Source organism: Prunus avium, chromosome 7 (genome assembly GCF_965620075.1).
Source record: "Prunus avium chromosome 7, drPruAviu1.hap1.1, whole genome shotgun sequence".
Taxonomy (NCBI): Eukaryota; Viridiplantae; Streptophyta; class Magnoliopsida; order Rosales; family Rosaceae; genus Prunus; species Prunus avium.
The window spans coordinates 30,680,411-30,698,290 of record NC_142290.1 but is presented as its reverse complement, the minus strand read 5'-3'; the positions used below and the strand labels follow the sequence as shown (position 1 = coordinate 30,698,290).

The 17,880-nt window shown below is 37.4% G+C and overlaps 3 protein-coding genes across 9 annotated transcripts; 1 reads left to right on the top strand and 2 right to left on the bottom strand.

The window, feature by feature from the left end:
- Positions 1-2,528: 2,528 nt before the first annotated feature.
- On the bottom strand, positions 2,529-5,653 carry RABC2B (RAB GTPase homolog C2B). The gene is made up of 6 exons (XM_021968378.2): positions 5,287-5,653; positions 4,744-4,812; positions 4,515-4,580; positions 3,931-4,052; positions 3,117-3,245; positions 2,529-2,916 (listed from the first exon to the last, which is right to left on the bottom strand). The coding sequence occupies exons 1-6, from the start codon at positions 5,648-5,650 to the stop codon at positions 2,806-2,808; spliced, it is 861 nt and encodes a 286-aa protein (XP_021824070.2). The 5' UTR covers positions 5,651-5,653; the 3' UTR covers positions 2,529-2,805.
- Positions 5,654-8,070: 2,417 nt separating this feature from the next.
- Positions 8,071-10,322, top strand: LOC110765307 (uncharacterized). The gene is made up of 7 exons (XM_021968397.2): positions 8,071-8,345; positions 8,425-8,594; positions 8,836-8,912; positions 9,046-9,111; positions 9,261-9,335; positions 9,427-9,501; positions 9,599-10,322. The coding sequence occupies exons 1-7, from the start codon at positions 8,194-8,196 to the stop codon at positions 10,025-10,027; spliced, it is 1,044 nt and encodes a 347-aa protein (XP_021824089.1). The 5' UTR covers positions 8,071-8,193; the 3' UTR covers positions 10,028-10,322.
- Positions 10,323-10,629: 307 nt separating this feature from the next.
- PIP5K9 (phosphatidyl inositol monophosphate 5 kinase) lies at positions 10,630-17,661 on the bottom strand. 7 transcript variants are annotated; one of them, XM_088255826.1, is made up of 10 exons: positions 17,451-17,661; positions 17,130-17,375; positions 15,113-16,426; positions 14,415-14,582; positions 13,729-13,894; positions 12,921-13,031; positions 12,475-12,662; positions 11,938-12,095; positions 11,609-11,774; positions 10,630-11,340 (listed from the first exon to the last, which is right to left on the bottom strand). In XM_088255826.1, the coding sequence occupies exons 3-10, from the start codon at positions 16,348-16,350 to the stop codon at positions 11,070-11,072; spliced, it is 2,466 nt and encodes an 821-aa protein (XP_088111952.1). In that variant the 5' UTR covers positions 16,351-16,426; positions 17,130-17,375; positions 17,451-17,661; the 3' UTR covers positions 10,630-11,069. The 7 variants fall into 7 exon arrangements, with proteins under 7 accessions (XP_088111952.1, XP_021824087.1, XP_088111953.1 ...); XM_021968395.2 differs by having other exon boundaries at positions 17,130-17,341; XM_088255827.1 differs by having other exon boundaries at positions 17,130-17,334.
- Positions 17,662-17,880: the final 219 nt, after the last annotated feature.

Genomic DNA, 17,880 nt, shown 5'->3' with positions numbered 1-17,880 from the left:
ATTATATTTTTGTTTTGATGTTGAATAAATATTTTATGTTTTGGGATTGATTATTATGCTTTGAATGACAATTAGTACTTATATTTAATTATATTTAAAAGATTGTTATGGTTCAATAAGAATTAGTTGTACAATTTAATTGTATTGTATTATTAATAAATTTTCCTTATTAAAATAAATTATTGTTCAAAAGGCTTACACCTCCCATAGCGCTACTAAAAGAGCATCGCCTTTGAAAACATTATTAATTCAAACACTTGGGGCCATCTCGTATGCAAGTCATCTTCCCAGACGATACCTGTAATATCAGAACAAATTTTCACACATCAGAAGTGAAAACCAAGCTGGCACACCATTGTTAGCATGAACTGATACTCTCACAGCTACTTTACAACCTTGGTGGCCAAAACGACGCTCCTTGCTCCTACCCTGACCCTGAGTCTGGGCTCGCTGAACCACTGGATACATTTCTATAGAGTCGAAGAAATTGGTGTCGGACAGGAAAGCTTGGTCGAGGTGGCCAAACAACTCCGGAAACGTGTTTTGCTTGCCGAAAGTCATCGTCCTTGCGACGAATGAATTTATATTTGAGGATGAGAGGGAGGGCCAAAGAATAAGACTCAGGGTCGGTAAGATTGGGGACGAGGTTGAAGAGAGGCACCACCATTGCTTCGCCTGAGAAGCTCCTTGAGTGTGTCAACTGAGTGGAACGGGAAGGAGAAAAATCAAAGTATCTGCTATATCGGTGCAAGTTTGGTGGATTTTTAGGGATTCGACAAGATAAAAACATAACCGAGTTCTTCGAAATATCGTCCAATGAAAAAAAATAAAAATAAAAATAAAAAACCACCTAGGCGGGCTGGCGAGCTTGGCGGGTTGGGTCCTATTTTTTATTTTTATTTTTTATTTCCTGACTTTAAGTAAAACCTTGTCTTGGAGGGATATGGAGAGGAGGAGGAAGAGTTATTAGATTTAGAGGCCTAGTGTTTCATTTCAAGTATTTTTCTTTGTAGTAACTTTTTCCCATGTTTTATATCAATTATTGTTTTTTATAATTTATATATCGTTTTATTTTGCATGATTTTGGTATAAATTTATAATTTATAATACAAAATAATTATTTTTAAAAAAAAAGGCCTAGGCCAAATTGCTCTTCTAGGCGCTAAGTTCCTCCTTACCGCCTAGCGATTTTTTGAACATTGCTATCTACACCTATAAAATTCTTCATTCCACCATATAATTGATACTAAATATTTATTTACTAAAAACACGCGCAAATCAAATTATTTTTACATTGACAACTATTTCCTACTGATAATTGAAACAAATATTTATTTACTAGCATTACCATTTCCCCTTATCTTTTGATCAAATAAACAACCTTTATTACTTCTTTAGAAACAATCAAAATAACATTCAAGAAACAACAAGAACAACTGGAGAAAGGAGGTGCACCTAGGGTGACCTCATAAAACCTTGCCTTGAAAACTCCCAGTTGAGGAAAATTCGGTCAAGGAAAAAGAGTACCACACACCTCCCTTAAAAACACTAAGCATTTTCTCTATTCGCCACTAGCTTCAACCAGCCCAAAACAATTGCCGCCGTTCACGTAAGCCGAAGTGAGCCAAAAGGTGCGCCCCTTCATTCCCTTTGTGAGGTTGATAAAACACTTCATGCACTTGCAAATGCACCAATAGATTCCTCACATCTTCAACCATATTGCCTAAATTGCTCCAACATTCGCCAGATCAAGTAACAAGTGACACTGCCTCTTGAGAATCAAAAGCCAAAAGAAAATTTTGGTAACCTCTCCACAAAGCCATTAACGAACCTTTCCGCATCGCAGCAAGTTCGGCTCCCAGAACATCAAGTCCAACATGTCCATCACATGCAAAATTGCAATAAAACTCACCATATGTTCCATTTCCCCTTATTCATATCTTATTAAACTATTTTCTACTAATTTTGGCCAAGAAAAACTATTTTCCATTAATAGACTCTTTTAACTTGCTTTCTTTTCCATTTCCCAAAATTAAAAGTGGATTTAGAACGTTTGTAATAACAAAATAAGGGATAAGAGGGCAACTAATTATTGTTTGGTTTACAATTTAATTTTAGAAAATCCATCAAATCATTTTGGTAACATTGAATTAGATCTTCAAACATCTATAATTTTGAAGATCATAATTCTGATTTAGAAACCTAAAACATTTTCATTTTACTTTTCATTTTCAGAGTATGACATCCGTTTATTTGAAGGGCTAAAATAAAATAATTGATATCATATATCTTTATATTTTCAATTTGATTTCTGAACCGATAAATGATCTTGCATAACATAACATGTAGAAATATTCAGAAAACTTATGGCACATTCTACTATGTGTCTTTAAGTGGGTCCTTTCAAATTGCAGCATCCCAACATGTCCATGTGTATGTATTAAATGTTGCAATACAAAAATTTCTAGCTTTTAGGATATAGTTAATTTAGAGATAACAGTTGAGTAGTATTGTGATGAGCATATGAATCAGAGAAAGAGCTCATGTAATTTTTTTTTTCTTATGTGAAAAATACAAGCAATTCTGGTTTCATAACATGGCTGAAAAACAGGGAAAGCACATTTACACAAGCTAATATGAATGCTATTTGAGTGGCAATTTGTCTATTTTAAATGAAACAAACAATTATGCAACTCAATAACTAGACACCAGCAGTAAGAGGAAAAAAAATGGAAATTACATATACATGATCTGTTCATGATGTGAGTCAAGCTTCATATAAGGTGCAATGCAAATGGCGGCATTTTACGAACAACAACCGCTGCTAGGAGGTGCTTGATTTTCCTGTTTCTGCTTCAAAATATTTCTCTTTGCTGCAGTTGAACCTTCTTCCAGGAGACTAGGAACTTCCATTATCTGTTACAGAATTCCAGTTGGTTAGAATTGAGAACATAACAAAATGTCGCATATGTTCAGATAATCTCAATCATCTCCCTAATCCCACGACGACTGCTTTGATTAGCAATACGACAACAAAAATTATATCAACAAGTTTGTAGGGATGAAGTTGCATAAGAACTTTAGTTCAGAAATTATCAAAACTTTCTCAAAAGTACCTTTAATGCTAGCTCTTCGAAGCATTGCTCCACATTTTCTCTAGTTTTAGCGCTACATTCAAGAAACAAACATCCAAGATCTTTTGCAAGAGCAAGCCCCTCTTCTCTACTTACAGCCCTTTCAGATTCCTGAAATCACATAGAATTTCTTTCTTAACTTATTCAATAGATTGCGATAATAAAAAAAGGCCTTGTCTTTTCCACAAGTAAATATAGGCTTTAATATAAACGACTAAAAAGAAAATTACACAAATGAAACCTAAAAGAAGTTTGTGACTTGGCAGAACATGCTTCAAGGGACCGCAAAAGTGTTTGGCTACATGGAACATTTACTAATGATCCTAGGCTTCATGATGATTTACTACTAGAAAAATCACACTCATGTTGACCAGTATTATGCAGACTAAGATACTGGTTGAGGGTGTGTGTGAGCACTGAATACATGTCCAACTGGCAATGTTTTGATTTCTCAAATATGTTAGAGAGCCCTGCAGATACCCCTTAATCATGCCATGTCATCATCATATGAGTCTGGCAGGGATGAAGGGCACAGGTAAGACGGAGGTCAACGAAAGTTGCACTAAATTTCATCACTTCAAATCAAGAGTCTTGGTTTTCTATGTGTGAGCACTCAAAACACACAAACACAATGAAGAACATGGAGCTAAGTAATAAGACCTTTGCTGGCTGTCGACTTACTGCTAGAGACAAATTCCCTATAACTTTTTATCTAAGTTGAGGACCATCGATCAGTTCTTGTTCATTTTCTGGGATCAAGTTTTTAAGCAGTAGACATAGAGGATTTGAAACTTACTCTGTCGACTTTATTTCCAACAAGCATCTTGGCACAGTCCTTATTAGTTGAGTAGAGCTCCACTTCTTTAGCCCATACATCTGATAAGTTGGTAAAGGTGTCTCTCCGAGTCACATCATACACTAAAATAAAGCAGAGGAGTTGTTCATTAGCTGAAATCAGGCAACTATTGTATTGTATGCAAGGCATTATGAGAACTTTGAATTAGGTGTAGTTTTATATGCCTATGAGGGGAAACTTCTTCAATGCCATTCTCCCATTTCTTATAGCTCAATAAGAAATACACATGAAAATAAAAATGTAGGAAGTTGATGAAAAGGAGTTAAATTTTTTGAAATATTTGCATAGGATGATGCCGGATTAAAATATTTGCATAAGATTGTCACTAGAAAGATCATAGATACAAAATATTCTTCATTTCAGCAGTCAACCAGACATGGGAACCGTATTCTCCCTTTTTTCTCTTTAACACGAAAAATCGGCGCTACTAAGAGAAGCGAGAGTACATGCCACATTTTCCTCAACAAAATTTGAGAAAAATATATATTTCCAGACAAAAATTGATGAGGCTTTTGGTAGCATACCAAGAATGATTCCTTGTGCATTTCTGTAGTAAGAGCTTGTTAATGTTCTGAACCTCTCCTGTCCAGCTGCAATAGACAATATGATTTGTCATGTTATCAATTCATCGTTAAACTTCCAACATATAGAATGATGAGAAAAAATCGGTTTTTGCTCTGAAATCCGTAAACATTTTATTTATCGATAAAAATTGCATCATAGAATGAAAGAATGGACAGTTCAATTTACTACCTGTGTCCCAAATTGTCATCTTAATTCTCTTCTCAGCTACAGTGAGCAGCTTGATTTTAAAATCCACACCTACAAAACAAAGGAACAAAACCCATCAAATGCCTCACACAATGATTGTCTCAATCAATCCAAAGTATGCACAAGATTCATATGAAGAAACCATTCAAGCAACTAACTTTTTATGATCCACCCTCTGGAAGTTCACAAAAAATTTAAATCTTTTTTCTAATCACAAACATGTTGACTTTATGAACTCACTAATTGAGTTCAATTTACATCAATGAAACAGGAAATGTAAGGAGACATAAGCCTATGATTGAGAATAATGTACAAGAAATCCAGCTATTCAACTATCAAAATCCAATCATAGATCCAACAGTAACAAACTCCCTTTGGGTTCTTACCAACACTTCATCCGTTCATCTCATTGTCCGTAACAAAAGAATCAGCAAAATGTTTTATTGCCCAACATTTTTATCAGCTCCCAAATGAAATGCTAAGCTAAAAGTAACATAAAGAAAAATGGGGTAGAAAGATTATTACCAATGGTGGGGGCAAGATCGTCAACAGAGTTGGAGATGAAGCTAACAAGAAGACTACTTTTGCCGACGGCAGAGTCTCCGATCAACAAGATCTTGAATGACAGATCGTAGTTACTGCTCTGCCCTGAAGAACCCATTTGATCACTCTTCTGTGTTTCTATCTCTCTCTCTCTCTCTCTCTCTCTCTCTCTGGTGATGGTGATGGTGATGATTAGAGCTTTTTTTTCTAAAGTATCAATGTCTGTTCTATCTGAAAAGTACAGTGAAAGAAATGCATATAAGGCTGGAAGAGAAGAGAGAGAGAGAGAGAGAGAGAGGAGAGAGAGAAAAAAAAGAGGAAAGGTGGTAATGGTGCCAATGGGCATCTTTCTATCTTTTTGGAGGTGAAAGAGAGAAAAAGCTAAAGAAAACGGCTATACCTGAACCACATCAGCTGACAACTACCAACGTATTTATTCTTTTCTTCTTTTGTTTATGTTAATTCCTGATTTCCATGTTAACGGGGTTTTGTCCCAGACTCTTCCTTTCTGTTCAGTTCTGTTATGTTATGTTATGTCCCACATTCGCTTCTTTTGATGCACACCACTGAAAAGCATCATCAACGAAGGATGCGGAAGAGTCGTGGGCATCAGACGGGCATCTTATTGATGATATTAAGAGGAATCTACAACATTTTGAAGAAGTTACTATCTCTTTTAGTCGAAGAGGGTGTAACCAAGTAGCTCATTTTCTAGCAAGGCATGTTCTTAATTGTGATACTTTGGTAACCTGGATTGAAGAGGTTCCCTTCTGGCTGGAATCAGTTGTAAATGATGATATTGTTGTATCCTCTTAATTTTATCAATGAGTTCTTCTTTCCCAAAAAATAAATAAATAAAAATAAATAAATAAATAAATCAAATGGGACTTACAAATTAAAATATTGATAGAGATGTGAATTCAATGATGCATGGTATATATTGACTTCTCAGAATCTCGGGGCTTTCAGCTTAAGTGGTAGAATACTTTACTTCACATGTTCAATATAAATTTGACTCGCCTCACCTCCCAATTCGTGGTGATCTACCATGGCAATGATTATATGTTTGATATTTGATTTTGAGTACATGAAATTTAACAATGGTGAAAAAATATTACATGAATTTTGCAGGAAGGGATTTGGTGGCATTGGTCCACACAATTAGTTGAAAAGGAGAGGAGGGAAAAATTGCATGCAATGTCCAATGTGAGGCGTTGGCGGGAAATAGATCAAAGAGATGGTGAAGGGGCACTATCATTGTATGCCAAACAAGAAGTGATCCCACCATTTAATTTAGTGAGCTACGAAACAAAACGAAAGCTCCATTTCCATTATCTTCACTTTCACCTGCCAATATGTCACCGACATTCCTTCCAAAATCACATTTTTACTTTTTTTTATTTTTAGGTTCTAATTAGACTCGGCATGTCTCCAAAATTAAAATTCATGCTTTTATTTCAGTTTTCAATTTTGTTTTTTTCTGTTTCTATTTTACATTTTCTTTTAGAGAGGATTGTATAGCTTAACTAATTAAAATTATGTATTTTTGCTGAGTCGTGTTATCGATTCTTCCCCGTATTACTTATATCAATAAAAACATAAAAACATTCTCGACTTCCGTCTAGATTTAAGAGTTAAAAATATGTTCGAGTGTCGTACAAGTTGGTAGCATAAAACTTTGCATCATTATTTGGGCTTCACAATTTTAGTGTAGTATAACTCCTGTTATTGTGACATTAATCATCATCATAAGAGCTAAGCTAATGATGTTTAGCTCCCCACCACTACGAAATGCATGCTAACTCAGATGAAACCTTCTTTATGCATTGGCTTCATCCCAAAAAACAAATAAGAAAAAATAACCTTCTTTCTTCATGCCTACTCAAAAGATTTGTACCCCACTTTGAAGTGTCTCATAACTGAGAATGAAACTAATTAAAGTTGCATGTTCCAGAATAAATTTTAGACCTTAAACAAAAGTGTGCTTTGGTTTATATATATAAAGATAAACTTAAGAAGGATGAGCAATTACGGAAGAAGAAGAAGATGTTTAGAAGGAGGCAGAGGCTTTAGCCCTTTTAATGTTTGGTGTGTCTCTTTCTTTACAATACAAGAAACTGAGAGGAAGCACTGACCCCTGGCAACCAATATCGCCATCACATTCACAAACCAAACATTTAGACAACCCACCTGAAAAGTAGTATTTACTATTATTACATTATCAATAAGTATTACACAGAGTTACAATATACAAATGCATATAGTCAGTATGAAAAAGATGGTAGAAGTATGAAAGTACATGCAAGAGAAAGATGCTCATCTAACTCAGGTACACAAATTGGATGGATTAGTAACACGACATGTCAACATATCATGTAATGTCACAGATATAAAAGTTTCTAATGAAGCATTACACGGACTATAAACTTCCAACTTGCATAAAAACTCCCAATAGTCGAACTTATCTAATCCACATGTATCACAAGTATTACTTGTATTAGGAATTAGTCCTAGAAACTTGTATCCCTTCTCTTATCAATGGGAGAAGTGGGGTTTGAATTTGACATATTTTCCAACATCAAGAAAACCACTACGACGGATTAGAGGGTTTATTTATTTATTTCTGAATAACATACATATCATTTTGGGCCCCAAATTGACCAAGTGGTTCGGCCGAATTTCTTTTGTTGGGCCTCCCTTCAGCCCAATTGTTGACTACAATAAGGCTTATAGGCCAATAATATCTCAATACCCGGATTTTCTTTACAAAAGAAATTAGGAAAAGGGTAAGCGAGTCGGGACCAACTGTGCTGAGTAGGGAGGGAGGTTCTTCCAAATCGTAAACCCGTCGAGACCGAGAGGAACAGTCAGTGGCTGAGAACAGAGAAGATGGACAGAGAATGGGGTTCAAAGCCCGGCAGCGGAGGCGCCGCCTCCGCCCAAAACGAAGCCATCGACCGCCGAGAGCGCCTCCGGAGACTCGCCCTCGAGACCATCGATCTCGCCAAGGATCCCTACTTCATGCGCAACCACCTTGGAAGGTATGACCCTTTTTCTCTCTTTGTCCAAATTTCACTGCTTTTCATCTTATTGTTGATTATTCTTGGTGGGTTTTTGTAGCTATGAGTGTAAGCTTTGCTTGACGCTGCACAACAACGAAGGCAACTACTTGGCCCATACACAGGGGAAGCGCCATCAGACTAACTTGGCAAAGAGAGCTGCTCGTGAAGCCAAGGAGGCTCCTGCTCAACCCCAGCCTCACAAGCGCAAAGTCAACTTGCGAAAGACAGGTGTGTATTTCATATTTGTTTCACACGAATTTTGTCGAACAGTTAGTGGGCATATCACATTGTTTGGTGGGGGTTTTTTTTTATGTGTAAAATACTAGAGAAACTTAATTTATTTTGGGGTTTGAAGATTTTAACATTAGAAAATACATCCACATGGGGCGTGCATTTGAGTAGAATGTAATTTTGATATGTAAATTGGGTCTTGAGCTAACTCATACGGGTATTACATGTATGCTTGCAGTTAAAATTGGTAGGCCGGGGTATCGAGTGACAAAGCAGTTTGATGGAGAATTAAAGCAGAGGTCTCTTCTCTTCCAGGTTTGTGGGTTTGTGTATTTTTGTATGCAGTGATATGTGTTTTACTGAAAGAATAAGATCTCATTCAAATATATGTAGGGTACACTAAGAAATGGCCTAGCTTATATTGTGTTATTGTTTGTATGCTCTGCAGATTGAATATCCTGAGATTGAAGATAGTACAAAGCCTAGGCACCGTTTTATGTCATCTTATGAACAGGTAGGGTTCTATATATTAAATCTGAGTTTGCTTCCTGAAAACTTTGCTTTTTGCCTGCAATTCATGTCTATCTGTTTTTTCCCTTTTTCTTAATTGAAGCGGTGAATTGTTCTTTTTTCTTTTTAAACGTTAATTTTTCATGAACACAGAGAGTTCAATCTGTCGACAAAAGATACCAGTATCTCCTCTTCGCAGCCGAACCATACGAGATAATTGCTTTCAAGGTATATCTCATTTTCTATGCATCTGGTATTTATCTTTTTTACTGTTAGATTCAGAACATTTACCGGGCCTGCATGTTCATATCTGTTTCAGGTTCCTAGCACAGAGATTGACAAAACCCCTGAAAAGTTTTTCTCACATTGGGATCCAGACTCAAAAATGTTCACAGTTAGTCTTCTAATTTAAATGGATTTCTTTTATGCTTTTTATTGGTTGATTTTTTTGTCTTTTCTAATTTTGCCATGTGGAATGTATCAATATGCAGTTGCAGCTATATTTCAAAACTAAGCCACCAGAGACAAACAAACCGCAACCTCCCCCTGCAGCCAATGGCCCAGGTGCTCCTGGTGTTCCATCAAGGCCTTTGCCCCCACCACCCCAAGCTCCACCTCCACCTCCTCCACAAGGACTGCCACCTGGTGCACCAATGGGAAATCCTCCTAGACCCCCTCCGCCGATTCATGGATCTTTACTGCCTCCTCCTCCGATGGGAAATGGCCCTAGGCCTATGCCTCCTGGTGGAGCTCCTCCTGCCCCTCCTCCACCCCCAGTTGGTAATAACACAATGGCAAATTTCACTCCTGGCACTCAGATGGGAAGACCTCCATCAATGCCACCTCCACAAGGCTTTCCAGGACAACAAATGCAGGGTCAGGGTCTTCGTCCACCCCCACCACCTCCTAACATGGGCTAAGGGAATCCGGAGCCTCCAGCATCTCAGTAAACATACTTGCAGTATTAATGTGAAGAATGATGTGAGCTAAAATGACGCCGTATTTATTGAAGCTGTACCTGATTAATGAGCCTTAAATACATCGTTAGTCGTTAGATATATGTTCCTAGATTATTTCTTCAAAAGTCATATTTTCCATTGTTTTACCCTTATAAACAGTGATATTAGGGTTGACATTGAGAAGATGTGTCGCTGCTTGAATTTTTGCAGCTTGTCTTATGGCAATTTCTTGTTTAATGTAATTTCTTTTTGTGCATTTTGAGCTGAGTGGTATTGAGTGCATCTGTGCTTGACCCTAAAAATGGTATTAAGTGCATCTATGGTGCCTCGCCCATAATGCCTTTGGATGTGTTGAATTGCTTGTGCCAACTTGTGATAGGTTATCAATTCCATCCTTTTAATTGATGTATTTACAAATAAGTCTGAAAATCCCTGGTTGTGATACCAATTTCAAAATATGCGATTGGCTACAGATCAGTAGCTTCTGAATACTACACCTGCTTAAATTTATATAGAATTGATATTGGAAAAAAGGGAATTGAATACACAACCTTGACCTCAAGTAAAAGGGTAAAATGTTGGATCGTTTGCTCGAGATCCTTTGTTATGCGAATGAACTGCTTATCCTCATATTCGTGCATGAGTTATAAGCTGTAATCATTTGTAACAACCCATGCGAGCCAACAAAGACAGGTTCGATAACTCTGATCGATTAAACACAATAAATCAATTGCACAAAGGATGTAAGTACATGTACTAAGCTGCAGCAGCTCCAAAAGTACCTAAGCCAGAGGCACAGAAACAAATTCAAATTTGTCAACCAAATCATCATCCCATCTGCTTCACAATGCTGGCATAACCGACGATGTTTCTTCTCCGGATGCACCTCCCGAAAATTCCATATGGCCACTTATGTGAAATGGTGCTCGAAAGCATGCAAACAGGAGGCCTTATTATTCAGACTCTCAGAAGAGGGGTTCTTTCCGCACTGGTCACCAAATTCTTATCTTGTTAAAGCATTTGGAGGGAACACCTTCCGAATGAATTCCAAGAAGCGATGGGAATAGAACGTAGGGTCCACGGCAGATATGGACAAGGAATCAAACTGAAGAGATTTGTATGCATGTTCAATCTTCTTTCCCATGCTGTAGTCTTGCAATATATCAATGATCCCAAGATATAGCACAACATCATAAACTTCAGGAAATATCTGCTCCTCCCCAGGAACCTGCTCTGCCCTTGCTGGCATGTTCACACCCAGCTGGATTTGGAGTCTGCATTGTGAAGACAAAAAAGGATGAAGTAAATTTGTTCAAAGGCCGCAAGGGTGCATACAGTATTATAAATTTCGTGGGCATTAAGAATGCCTTTAGTTGTCATTTTCACTTCAGATGCATAGCTTCTCAAAAGAAGACTAAACAGATTCTTTGCATGGGGTTTATAAAAAAGCTCCATAGCATCTGAGGCAGCTCTGAAGGGTATGAAAATGGCCCTTGAGGCCTTTCAAGGACAATACAAGCATTCTAGTGCAGCAGATCATACCTTGCTGTTCCAGGTAAAAGGAGATCCACTTCCTCATAACCAGCAGATGATGCTCTCAGTCGGCTACCTCTGACATGTGGACCCACAACAACGCTATCATCATCTGTTCCACGAGGGATTAAAACAAGGCCTTGTGGGTAATTGGAGATTTCGTCCTCCAGAGTCTCTGTCATTGAAACACCAAAAGCAAATCTTTTGTATGTTAGTCCCTAATCATAAGGAAAAAGCAAACTCTTCAACCCGAAAAAAAAAAAAAAAAAAAGCGAACTCTGTATATCATAGAGAAACAGAAGATGACAACTAAATTGTGCATTAAGTACAACATTGACCTTCCTCTGCGAGTATTTCTAATCCATCAGCTGTTGTGCTTCTATTGTAGGTCGTGAAAGACCGCAGATGTTGGGGGGCTCTATAATGCACTCCCATGAGAAGGCTGTAATCCATAATGTGCTGTGCCTCCAGAAATTTACTGTCAATCTCAATCTGACTGCATAATAGAAAAAATTAAAACCTAATGTTAGAGAATCATACATGTTAAGCAGGCCAAAAATGACCGTAATGAAACTAAGAGGGCATGGTGCGACCACATAATAGTGTTACAAGAAAAACTAAGTACCGAATTTGGCACTTAGAATCAACTTGACTAAATCTTTCGCAGCCAACACAAACAAGAATAAAAAAACCTACAGATATTTTTTATTGATAAATTCTTAGGTTATATGTTTTCTTAAACTTAAAAATAACCAATTGACCAAAAATAACCAGAGGTCTACTATATTATACAAACTCATTTCTACACCTATGGTAGGAACTACAAATCAGAGGGAAACAAAAAATGACAACACACATCTGGAATTATCACTTACTTCAACAAAGCCTCTCGCCAAGAAGGTTCCAAATAAAAGGAGTAGTTTAAATCCAAGTCCTTTAGTGTTGTGTTTTCGTCAATTTCAATCTTATCTGCAGAACGACCAAGGGATGAACCTTTCAAATCAAATCGTCGATGTATTCTTAACTCTGTGCAGAACATGTTTCCCATCACTACAAAGCGGAACTGCAAAGCATATATTATCTAGGAATATCAGCCTTTGAAGTACAATAACAATTCAAATTCATAGAGAAGGTTTCATCACAAATACGAACGAGGCAAATCATTATACAATTGGCTCTTAGACAAGGCGATTCAGGCTCATAGAACCTCAAATGATATTTTTATTGGAATGTAAATTAAAAGCAGCTATGGCATCAAAAACATGGAAACACGTTTCTAGCATGGCAGCTCATAACAATCTAAAGGCATTGTTCCCGTTACCTTTTGACCACTCGAAGGTTTAATCCTATGAAGACCAAAGAATTTTGTGATGAGCGTGTTCTCATATGACCTTACGTGATGATGATAACTTGGAAGCATCCGTAGAAGAACCTACACATCAGAACACCGGTTACCATACCAGACCTCCAGATGATTAAAGAAAAATTGCAGAACTTCAATTATAGCACCTGTATCATAATTCTGCTAATACATTACCTTATTGACAAAGCATACACAAATGTAATGTATGCGGAGCATAATGTTGTTACAGAAAAGATAAGCACACTAAAGTACATAACAGACATTTATGAAATCACAGCTCTACTAATTGCTAAAGCTGGTCCTCCAAGCACAGACATAAGATTTATCAAGAACCTTGGGTGGAGGAAAGAAGAGCCAACTTATTTGAAAATAAAAACCAAAAACAGCAGGTTCATCACGCACCAAGAAATTCCTAAGACAGTTGTAATTAAGCAAGGACATATCCGCTCATTCTAAAACAAGTAAATTTCTATCAAACGTCCAGTTTTCACTTTATAGCTTTTGTTTACCAATTCTAACACAGAACAAAATCATGAAAATGTATAATAAAGAATTTAAGGCTCTTCGACTTTCAGGATTCATGGAAATAAAGTTCTTTGCTTATGCAGGTAAACCTCAAAGGAAGCAGTTAACTGGTTCTAGTATGAATTTATAATTTCATACAGAAATGTTACACAAGGAGACAAAAGAAAACCTCATGAGCATTTAGTAATTTATGTACATCAACAGCAAATGCAGATGCACGAGTCCCGACAGTGATACAAACCTTAACTTCAGATTTCCGGAGTGTCTTAATCATGAAACGATCATCTTGAGATAGGAAAAACACACTACCACTTTTTCCAGGAGAAGAAAGTTCTCTGAGAGCATCATTTCCACAAATAGACATCATGTAATCAGCAGCATCAATCTTGAACATCTCCCTTAAATTCCTGCAACAATTTTAATAAAAAGGCATGATCATTGCATTGTCCAGATAAAGTAATAGGAAATTATAGGCAGCAGAGTATCTTCAAAACAGCATGAAAACATTATAGCAGTATAAAATACTCCCATCCACACACACACACAAATGATTCCGCAGATGAGTACACAACTTAATTTTCCAGGGTAACGTCTTGGTCAAGTTGTGTATATATGTATGGTCTTAGTCAAGCTGTGTATGTGCATGTGTGTGTGTTGGCTGGATCTGAGGGGGGCATTTGCACTTGAAGTATTCTGTATATACGTATATGTAAACAATCAGAAGGTATTTCTTTTCTTTTTCACCTTTCATAAGAAAAGTGGCTCATGGTTATAATCCCAAAAAAACTGACAGCATGTCAATTGTAAGAAGCAAATTACAAAATTATAGTTGGTCCTTCATGATACAAAAGAAAATATCCATATTACAGTAAACGCATCAAACAAACACATAGGCTACAATACAAAGTTCAAGACATGAAAACTAACCTGAAGACCATTGGGCAATAGTCTTTCCACCTAAAATCTACCGATTGATGAGGTGGTGTCAATTGAGAGCCGTCTTTAGGAAAATTCATCCAAAAACTTGCCCGAGGGCCAAAATCTGATGCCCGGACTTCTCTCCTTTGTATAGGTGTAATCTTCCCAACAGTATACCTGGCCACATTTTAATCCACATTCAGCATTCAGTTCCAGCAGACAAAATATACAATGCACATGAGGTAGGAGTAATGAGCATCAGTGGTTATCATTGGACTATGTATTCTCCATTGTTTACAGAGAATATCATAGTCTCAAAATTCCACAAACAATATCTTAAGTGTCTGGTGGTAAGAACTTCAAAGGTATATGTGAGAAGCAAATCCTTTTTAACCTTACAGGAGAAACCTGTTAAGATTCTCAAACCACTCTCATGGAGACATAAAACTTATTTGTATCTTTTTTTTTCTTTCCGTTTTCTTTTCTTTTCTTCTTTCCCCACAATGAGATCATGCTTGTCCTGAATCCAGCAGAAAAAAGGTTGCTGATGCCAGAAGGGACGAATTAATCAAGCAATATAATCTAATAAAAACCGTGCATTATATGCAAATTTAAATGAAGACAAAATAATATAAGTAATCTAAAGTATAAAAATCAAAGATAAAGAAATCTAAGGGAGTTAAGGAATTTTAGAAAAGTGAATGCACCTTATACCAAGCTGCAAACTGAGCATTAGATCATAGCTCCTATGACCTTTAATGATTGCTTCACCAGGTCTCTTCACCACTTTTGCTAGTTTCTTTTGTCGCCGTTTTGCCCTTCTAGATGATGACGTAAAGCTATTATTCAATACTAACTCGCTGATTAAGACACCTTGCATGTATTCTCGTTCCAAGATTGGAATCCCTGTCCCAGCATCTTTTTCTCCACCCTCTAATGAATCATGTCCAATCACTTTCTCAAAAGATACCTCAAGGCTCCAACGCCTTTCCAAGGAAACATTTCTATGAGACGGCTCCAAATTTAACAGATTTCTGTTAGAGAGTTTATCAGCAGAAACACGATGAGATCCCTGGCTCTCTCCAATCTTTGAATTTCCCATATCCACTGAAGTAGCATGATGGATATGTGCATTGTTCTGTTTTCTTAAATCCGGTAAGAGCCCTCGTTTCCTCAAAGCATTTAGGTAAAGTTCTTCTACTGCTGGAAGTCTGCTGCCTTTTGGATAAAATGACCCTTTACCATCCTTTAAACCCCGGGTCCAAGTTCCAACATAGAAGCCTCCATCACTCCATGTGTAGACTCCAAATCCATGCATCATTCCATTCAACCAGCTTCCTTCAAATGAGTCTCCATTTGTCCAAGTGAGAGTTCCTTTCCCTGACATCTTCCCTCCTTTCATATTTCCTAGATAAACATTACCATTTACCCATGTATACTTTCCAGGCCCTTCGGGCATTCCCTGGATCCAAGAGCCTTCAAAGGCATCTCCATTAGGATAAACTTGATACCCCAGACCATGTTTGAGATTCAACCGCCATCGCCCCTTATATGTCATCTTATCTGATCCAATGTAAATCCCAGTACCATGCATATATCCACCTGAAAATTCTCCCTCATAAATGGCACCTGAAGGCCAAATAATTTTTCCACTCCCATGTCTCATCCCCCGTCTCCACTCACCCTCGTATATGCAGCCATCTGACCAGGCATACCTTCCCCTACCCTCGGGGATGTTGCCAAGCACCGGCCCTGAATAGGATTCCTTATTTGGAAGTAATAGCTCCCTGACTCTAAAGGCAGCAATTTCAGAAGTATGAGCAACTTCGCCATTATTTAATATGGATTCTCTGTCTTCTTTGGAAATGGCATCAAGTGATTTTGTTCTCTCTGCATAAGAGCATGCTTCTCCCGCGCTATCGTCAATGGCCGCAGGGCCAGACATGCATAATGCCCAAAAGATTTTCTTACACAATTACAGGCACTCCAAAATTGTCATAGGCCTATGACGATATAGGATTCTGTAAAAAGTCACATGAGTGAGTGAAAATATAACAGGAAACTCCTTGTCCTCTGATTTATTAAGAGCAAAGAGATTATAGACTCCCTACGAAATGCAGTTCTCAAGTGCACAAGATGGCTTTTTGGAGCAAAGATCGAACTCAAACTATAAAGGCATGAAAAAAAAATATAAGAAAAAGTGGGAATCCTATTGATTCCGTTAAAATCAAATAATTACAGTATGACCACCATAGACTTATAATGGGAAAAATAAGAGCATGAGCACAGACACAGATGCACTACAGTTACACCAGAACGCCCTCTATATTGTGCCAAAACTGCTTCAGCAAGAACAAAAGATTGGCTCCAATACAACAACAGGTTCATCCCCAAGAAAAATATGACCAGAAGAGATGAAATTTCAACCAGCTAAGGCAAAGAAAAGCAGGGCACACATGGATTTTTAAAATATCCAACTCTTACAGAACCAGCAATATTTTGCACAATATCTCATAAAACAACAGAACAGAAAATGCTTAATGATTTTTCAGAGATGCAGTCACCGAAAACCTACAAGTCCTTCACATGATTAATTTTGGTATTGCAGCTACAATTTCTCATAGTGCCAAACTCATTTAGATTCTTTATTTTCTGTCTTTTTTTCTTCTTAGAAAGTGCCTCTGAAAACAAATTAAAATCAAAGAGATATCTGAAAGAGCATACATTTATATCCTCCATTCATTTTCCCAAAAACGAAAGCGCATCCAGAGAACCAATATGCTCTGCAGCCAGTTACAGGGTCTTCAGCTTTCTTGTTCAGAAAAAGCTTACGCTAACTTTTCAGTTGACTTGACTTTCTTCCCCTCTGATTCCCAAAAGAAGGAAACTTGAGCTGATTTCAGCTCCAAAATCCAAAACCCAAAAGCCACTCAAGTCTCAAACCAAAAGCAATTCCACTAATAAGACAAACTTAACCAAAAGCAAATAAAGACTTAAACTTGTTTGAGGAGCAGAAAGAGAAATAGCAGCTATATAAAAGACTACCTGGGAAAACGAAAGAAGCTCCAGCTACACAAGAGTAGGTGTTAAGCAGCTGAACATGAGCGGTGGCTTTTGGACTTTGAAGCTCTCTCTCTCTCTCTCTGCCTTCGCTTTTAGATGGTGACCAAATGTTTGCGAATCCCAAAGCCAAAACCCCCGAAGCAGTAGCCAATAGCCAGAGACGCAGTCGACCAATATTTAAATACGCAAAAACGGAAATTTAACGCAAATATCGTCTCGCTTTTATTACGACCGTTTCTTGAAATGACGATAATGCCCATGTTATACGTTGGTTTTTCTATTCATAGTTGCATATCTAGTTGTGCTTGTACACCACATACCTAATTTGATATCAGAGAAAACAAAAACCTTTGAACTTCATCCACTTTTTTCAGGTGTTCTCCACTATCATTTTAATTTTTATGCTTATTTT

Bases quoted from the DNA above. Each gene is read 5' to 3' on its own strand.
- RABC2B (XM_021968378.2), bottom strand. From the start codon at position 5,650: ATGCCCATTGGCACCATTACCACCTTTCCTCTTTTTTTTCTCTCTCTC. The intron at 4,053-4,514 runs GTATGCTACCAA...GCTTTATTTTAG, and splicing joins TGCACAAGGAATCATTCTTG to TGTATGATGTGACTCGGAGA. The intron at 3,246-3,930 runs GTAAGTTTCAAA...ATGTGATTTCAG, and splicing joins TTGGAAATAAAGTCGACAGA to GAATCTGAAAGGGCTGTAAG.
- LOC110765307 (XM_021968397.2), top strand. From the start codon at position 8,194: ATGGACAGAGAATGGGGTTCAAAGCCCGGCAGCGGAGGCGCCGCCTCC. The intron at 8,346-8,424 runs GTATGACCCTTT...GGGTTTTTGTAG, and splicing joins ATGCGCAACCACCTTGGAAG to CTATGAGTGTAAGCTTTGCT. The intron at 9,112-9,260 runs GTAGGGTTCTAT...TCATGAACACAG, and splicing joins TTATGTCATCTTATGAACAG to AGAGTTCAATCTGTCGACAA.
- PIP5K9 (XM_088255826.1), bottom strand. From the start codon at position 16,350: ATGTCTGGCCCTGCGGCCATTGACGATAGCGCGGGAGAAGCATGCTCT. The intron at 13,032-13,728 runs GTTTGTATCACT...TCTGATGTGTAG, and splicing joins TCCGGAAATCTGAAGTTAAG to GTTCTTCTACGGATGCTTCC. The intron at 12,663-12,920 runs GTAACGGGAACA...TATGCTTTGCAG, and splicing joins AACCTTCGAGTGGTCAAAAG to TTCCGCTTTGTAGTGATGGG.